The sequence below is a fragment of the Alosa sapidissima genome, chromosome 15, assembly GCF_018492685.1.
Source record: "Alosa sapidissima isolate fAloSap1 chromosome 15, fAloSap1.pri, whole genome shotgun sequence".
Lineage (NCBI taxonomy): Eukaryota > Metazoa > Chordata > Actinopteri > Clupeiformes > Clupeidae > Alosa > Alosa sapidissima.
Window position 1 is genome coordinate 28,290,569 of NC_055971.1, and position 7,042 is coordinate 28,297,610.

Genomic DNA, 7,042 nt, shown 5'->3' on the forward strand with positions numbered 1-7,042 from the left:
TATCCTCTCCTCTTCTCTCCTCTACTCTACTCACTTCTACTCACCTACTCTCCTCTCTCACCTACTCTCCTCTCCCCTTCTCTCCTCTATCCTCTCCTCTTTTCTCCCCTCCTCTACTCTCCTCTCCTCTACTCACCTACTCTCCTCTCTCACCTACTCTCCTCCTCTCCTCTCCTCTATCCTCTCCTCTTTTCTCCCCTACTCTCCTCTCTTTTTCTCCTCTACTCTCCTCTCTTCTACTCTACTCCCCTCCCCTCCTCTTCTCACATATTCTCCTCTCCTCTCCCCTTCTCTCCTCTCCTCCTCTTCTCACATATTCTCTCCTCTCAGACACTACTCTCCTCCTTGTCATTTTCTTATTGTTTTTCATCTACTACTAGTCTTGCTTCTCTCTCTTCTACGCCCCCACTTCCACTAGCATCTCCAGATGATATCCAAAGATCAGGTAGCGTCTGTTTTCAAATGTCACGCTTGAAGTCGGGGATTCTCATCTCTCTCGCTCTGTGTGTGTATGTGTGTGTGTGTGTGTGTGTGTGTGTCTGTGTGTTTGTGTGCGTCGGTGAGTAAGTGTTTGATAGCATATGTGTGTTTGTGTACCTGTGCAAGGGTGAGTAGCTCAATACCTGCAGCCTCAGACAAAACCCACGTACGTAACTGGGAGACTGAGCATAAAGGGAACCCACACTGTACATACATGCTGGATATGAATTAGAAACGCGTTTAAAGAGCCCGACTATCTCACGGATCCCATTTATTACCCAGCCATTTCTCTTTCAGCCGACACTAATTCAATCTGAGATTGAACACAAGCAGAAAGCAGGAACGATGGCAGTTTAGCTCAAATCCTTCTCTAATCCCGTCCCCATACAGTAGGTAAGTGTACGTCATAGTCACACGTTGTTGCTATAGGCCTCTCTGTAGTCATTTTTATCTTCTTCTTTTCAATTCATTCAGCTTATAGACCCTTTCAACAAGGTAAACAAAAACAATGCTTGAACGTTCTATTTGGTTCCCAATCTACTTCCTCTGCATTAAGATAACATATGGAATGTTAAAAAGGAAGTCTTGTGGGGCCAACTATGATGCTGATAATGGAACTCTCTTGAAAGGGTCCATACTTCTTAGTCAGGTTCAGCCAGGCGCCCAACGCTTTTGAGTCAGTGCAAGGCTTGGTAAAATGGGACTGATGCAATGTTAAATATTTCTCCTCTTCACAGTCTGCGATGCTTTTTTTGTAGCTAGTCGTCATGCATAATGGCTCCCTCTCAAGGGTTTGCAGGGACTTCTCATTTTATCAGCGGAATGGGAGTGCTGGAACGGAGAATACTTAGCACTGCATGGGCGAATCTGTTCACACACACACAGACATAGAGGCACACACACACACACATACACTGCAGAAGTCACATGCAGACACCTGAACACACACTGACAAAGGAAATTGCATAAATAGCCTGCAGAGAGATCCACACATCTTCAAACATACACCTTGCAGTATAAGACAGACACATTGACAAACATACATATAGGAACTGAGACACTTACACACGTATGTACACACACACACACACACACACAGTATCTCTCCATCTCTCCCCTCACCGGTAGTGGATGTTCTAGAAGAGCTTCCTGCAGAGCTGTGAAATCTGAGGTTGTGCAGCACAAGGTTGCCCCCAGCAGGCGAGTAGGCGCCACTGCGGAGGAAACCAGTGCTGTAGTGTTCATGGTCTCCCGCCAAGACGTCGCCCTCTTTCATCTCCCCATGCCGAGCTTCTTGGTATTCACAGCAGCATCCCTGGCAGGGAAAATAATTACATTTACGCGCTTTTATGTAAAACGTATTAAAATGGAAGTGTATGCGCAAACAATAAAGAACGAAGCACATATCAGATATTCATTAGCATCTCACGGAGCGATAACAGTAAGAGGGAAATTATTCATAGCCTACTGTACGTTAGCCTACAGAGTGGCGGCAGCCGGCCTCGCAGATGCCCGCATGTGTGTGTGTGTGTGTGTGTGTGTGTGTGTGTGTGTGTGTTTCCGTGGGAGGCTGATCTTAAAAGATGCCCCACATAGCTCCCAGCCGGTGGTTCTGAATCGGATCTGGCGTGGATCTGGCTCACATCCGCCGCTATCATCACTGGGTCGTTACTCTGTAACGGCATGGTAGGGGTGGTGGTGGCGGCGGTGGCATTTGAGGGCACAGCAAGCAGGTGGGCATGAAAAATTCAAACGGAAGCTCCCACACTGTGTCCCTAAGAAGACAAACAAGCCACTGCACACACGCCCGTGTTTGAGGCATTCATCTGGCCTTAGTGTCATCAGGAGGGAAAGTTACATGTTTCTCTTAACTGAAGGACATTCACATGTTTTTCTGGCTAAATCCTTTTTTATGTTTAATTAAAAAAAAACATTTACTCTGTCCATGCAATATGTATGCTATGGCTTGCCCATGAAGAAAAACTGCCAAACTGAATTTGTGGTGTTTGGCTGACAACTGACTGCTCAAGTAAACTGTTGGCCTATAAAATGATAGCTATTGTCATAGTGCTATTGATCACAAGTGATGAAGCCAAGCACTTCTCCAATGTAGGCAACAGATTGCAGTAACGTGAATTTCCGCCCCTAACAGCTAAGCCCTCTGAGTTAGCCGCAACTGGGCATTAGACTCTCTGACCTGATCTTGTTCATCTCCGAGCCTGGGTGATATTACCCAAAGAGCTGCCCACGGAAACACTGCAGTTGTGGTGTCCCGTAACGCAGCCTCCCCTGCCCAGATGGAGAGAGATGTGTAAATCAGGCGACCAGTGATCTGTGTTTGACCGCTATTGGGAATTTATGGCGTGTAACAGGAGCATGCTCAGGGAAATTTGGGCAGATTTATGACATTTATGCTACACTTTCTCAGCCAAGGATTAAGGTCATGATCAGACTATATTTTAAAAAGGGATCCGCCTCGGCAACTGACAGGAAGCCTGGGGCAAGGTTATCACCGTTCAGTAGGAGAACGTTACTTTAAGCAAATAGGCAGTCCAAACATATTAAAGTAATGATGTTGAACAATTCAAAAACACAGCAGATGGGAGCAAATATGGCAGGCCATTGAAGATCTTATCCTACCATATGCTGTGATGCTATTGCACACTGAAAACCACAACCTTTGCATTGTTTGTGTAAGGATGAGCTGTTATAGTTCACCAGGCTGTCTGCGTGCTCTTGCATTTCTGATCATAGCCAACGCACGCATGCAGGCAGGCAGGCGTGGATCTGCCTCGGACTCCAACCCCCACCCCGCCACACACACACACACACACACACACCCATCAGGGCCAGATCCAGTTTAGCCACTATAGCTTCCTCCCCCGTTCATGATCACAGGATGTTCGTTGACCGGAAAGCCCGGTTACCCCCTCCCTTTTCTCTTCGCCTGGCGATGACCCCACCCACAGCAGGTGTAGTTATAGACGATCTGGCCCAGGCTTGGCATAGATCAGGGCCAGATCAAGGCTGGCTCCATTCCAAATCTTTAGAGCTTTATTGGGGCTTCTTCTGGCACTCTCTCTCTCTCTCTCTCTCTCTCTCTCTCTCTCTCTAATTGTCAATTCAAGTGAGCTCTATTAGCATGACAAATATTTTTGCATTGGCAAAGCAGAACATACATTTAGACATACATTTACATAGAGAATGCTTGGAATACAGTACATGGCAAATAGATACGCATCCAAGATTAACAAACAAACTGGTATGTGTGTGTGTGTGTGTGTGTGTGTGTGTGTGTGTGTGTGTTTCTCACTCTCTCTCTCTCTCGTCCTCTTGCAGGATATCCGTGATGGAGCTCGCCCTACTGGTCGTCGTGACCCTGTTGGCGGTGCCTCCGGCCGCCTCCATGTTGTGCCCCAAGCGCTGCACGTGCCAGAACCTGCTGCCCTCCTACACGGTGCTGTGTGCCAAGACCGGCCTGCTTTTCGTGCCGCCCAACATTGACCGGCGCACCGCCGAGCTGCGGCTCATGGACAACTTCATCACCACGCTGCGCCACCGCGACTTCGCCAACATGAGCAGTCTCATCCACCTGACGCTCTCGCGCAACACCATCAGCCAGATCTGCCCGTACGCCTTCGCCGACCTCCAGGACCTCCACGCGCTCCACTTGGACGCCAACCGGCTGACGGTGCTGGACGACACCCACCTGCAGGTAGGGCTGTGACACTACATGTGTCCACCCCGGTACCATTACACCCCTATACCGAAGTCCTTTTGGGCAACTCCTCTCCACTGGGCAGCCATATTGCAACGCATTTTGGGCACTTATCCATAGATATTAGAAAGCTAGATACCACATTGGGATCCAGAACGTATGTAAATAGCGTCGCCATCTTGGTGGGGGCAACAATCACTGGAGGCCAATGGAGGAGCATGTGACTCTGACGGGAAATCTGACAGGTGTCTCTGATTGGAGTTCACGTATGCCACCTAATAGAACTCAATGGACAATGTGGTATCTAGCTTTCTAATATCTATGCACTTATCGGTCATCTATTTCTGGCAGAACTGTGCGTGTGCAAGGCTTCACGACACCATCCTCGCTCCAGCTGCGAAATCACACCACATGATTGGCACGCTGTATTCACAACATACCACACGATTGGCACGATGTATTCACAACATAACACACGATTGGCACGATGTATTCACATGTCAACTTTTGGCGGCAGAAGGGGTGGGATATGTGTAGGCAACTGCCATACATTTCTATGGGAGATTCTTTGAATGCTGTGTCTCCTTATTAGAAAGTCTCTGCCTACAGTATACTTGCCATGGGTGTGGTGGGGCATCGCTAGCGGATAACCTGGGCTCAAATCCTTCAAGTCTATGTTGCTGTGGATAAAAGCATATGCTAATGTGAATTTGCTTCTCTTTACTGTAACTCTTTGATTAAAAACATTCTATATCCATTACCTGAAGGATTCAGCACCCAGTCTAACTGACATTAAGGAGTTGAGCGCGTTATTCCATTTTTGTTTGTCTTCTCTTTACTTGACCTGCAGGGCTTGGTCAACCTGCGCCACCTCATCCTGGCCAACAACCAGCTGCACAGCATCTCGGCCGGTGCCTTCCAGGACTTCCTGGAGACGCTGGAGGACCTCGACCTGTCCTACAACAACCTGGTGGACGTGCCCTGGGAGACCATGGGCATGCTGGTCAGCGTCAACACGCTGAGCCTGGACCACAACCTCATCGAGTACGTGCCCGAGGGCATCTTCTCCAACATGCACAAGCTGGCGCGTCTGGACATGACGTCCAACAAGCTGAAGAAGATCCCGCCGGACCCGCTCTTCCTGCGGATCCCCGTCTACGCCAAGCTGAAAGGCTCGCCACTCACGGCGCTCGTCCTGAGCTTCGGCGGGAATCCGCTGCACTGCAACTGCGAGCTGATGTGGCTGCGGAGACTGACCCGCGAGGACGACCTGGAGACGTGCGCCTCACCCCGGGAGCTGGCCGGCAAGTACTTCTGGACCATCAAGGAGGAGGAGTTCACGTGTGAGCCGCCCATGATCATGCGCCATAGCCCCAAGACCTTCGTGATGGAGGGTCAGCGCGTGAGCTTGCGCTGTAAGCACATCGGCGACCCCGAGCCGTCCACCCACTGGGTCAGCCCCGACGGCAAGGTGATCGGCAACACGTCGCGCACCACCTGCTACGAGAACGGGACGCTCGACATCCACACCACCACCGTCAAGGACTCGGGGATGTTCACGTGCATCGCATCCAACGCAGCCGGGGAGGCCACAGAGAAGGTGGAGCTCGTGGTCAACCCGTCGCCCCATTACAACCCCAAGCTGGAACCAGAACCGGGTCCGTCCGACATGCCCACCTCCATCAAGTCCAACGCCAGCGGCGGCCACTCCAAGACCGACCAGCCCCGAGTGAGCGTGTCCGAGCTCACCTCCTCGTCCGTTATCGTCCACTGGCCCCCACAGAGCGAGATCCCCGGGGTACGCATGTACCAGATCCAGTACAACAGCTCCACCGACGACATCCTCATCTACAGGTGAGCCAGCGTCTGTCTGTCTGTCTGTCTGTCTGAGTATAAGTATATATAAGTATATACTGTATGTAAGTGTATATATTCTTTTGATCCCGTGAGGGAAATTTGGTCTCTGCATTTATCCCAATCTATGAATTAGTGAAACACACTCAGCACACAGTGAACACACAGTGAGGTGAAGCACACACACTAATCCTGACGCAGTGAGCTGCCTGCTACAGCGGCACTTGGGGAGCAGTGAGGGGTTAGGTGCCTTGCTCAAGGGCACTTCAGCCGTGGATGTGGGCATGGGAGAGCAGTGCTAAACCACTTCCCCCGCCCACATTTTTCCTACGGGTCGGGGATCGAACCGGCAACCCTTCAGTTACAGGCCCGAAGCCCCGAAGCCCTAACCAGTAGGCCACGGCTGCCCTGTCACCCTCCATCCGTCTGTCAGTCTGTCTGTCTGTATATCTGTCTGTCTGTCTGTCTGTCTGCCTGTCTGTCTGTCTGTCGGGCCGCCGTGTAATAGCGCCTCAAGTCAGGGATAAAGAGAGCCACGAGTGCTGGGATCTTTTATCACTTCTAATTATCATCCATTAAGGGATGCAAGCTCACAAAGGGAGTGCAAGAGACAGAGAGAGAGAAGGAGAGAGAGACGGAGAGAGAGAGAGGCAGAGAGAGAGGCAGAGAGAGAGGGACAGAGAGGGAGACAGAGAGAGAGACAGAGAGAGAGAGAGGGAGAGAGAGGCAGAGAAAGAGAGGGAAAGAGAGAGAGAGATTTTTGGTAGAAGGCATAATTGCATACACAATTCTTGCAGTGTTCTTGCAGTGTTTCATGAACTGCCATTATTGTGATTTATGGAGCATCCTCAGTTGAGACAAGGACAAACAGCTACTTCACATTCAGGGCATCTCCTGAAATCTCTCAAAACATAATGCTTCATCTCTGCATGTCTGAGCACCCAACAGATAGTCTTCACATTATACAACAGCCAGGAACTGTTAGGTTTG

General features: G+C 50.1%; 1 protein-coding gene across 1 annotated transcript; it reads left to right on the top strand.

Annotated features, from left to right (window-relative positions):
- Positions 1-3,817: 3,817 nt before the first annotated feature.
- Positions 3,818-6,056, top strand: LOC121684679 (leucine-rich repeat and fibronectin type III domain-containing protein 1-like protein). Its single transcript, XM_042064753.1, has 2 exons — positions 3,818-4,195; positions 5,049-6,056. Exons 1-2 carry the CDS (start codon positions 3,830-3,832, stop codon positions 6,054-6,056), a joined length of 1,374 nt encoding a protein of 457 aa, XP_041920687.1. The 5' UTR covers positions 3,818-3,829.
- Positions 6,057-7,042: the final 986 nt, after the last annotated feature.

What these genes read in the sequence shown, in the direction of transcription:
- LOC121684679 (XM_042064753.1), top strand. Translation starts at nt 3,830, where the DNA reads ATGGAGCTCGCCCTACTGGTCGTCGTGACCCTGTTGGCGGTGCCTCCG. An exon ending in TGGACGACACCCACCTGCAG is followed by an intron (nt 4,196 to 5,048) that starts GTAGGGCTGTGA and finishes CTTGACCTGCAG; the next exon opens with GGCTTGGTCAACCTGCGCCA.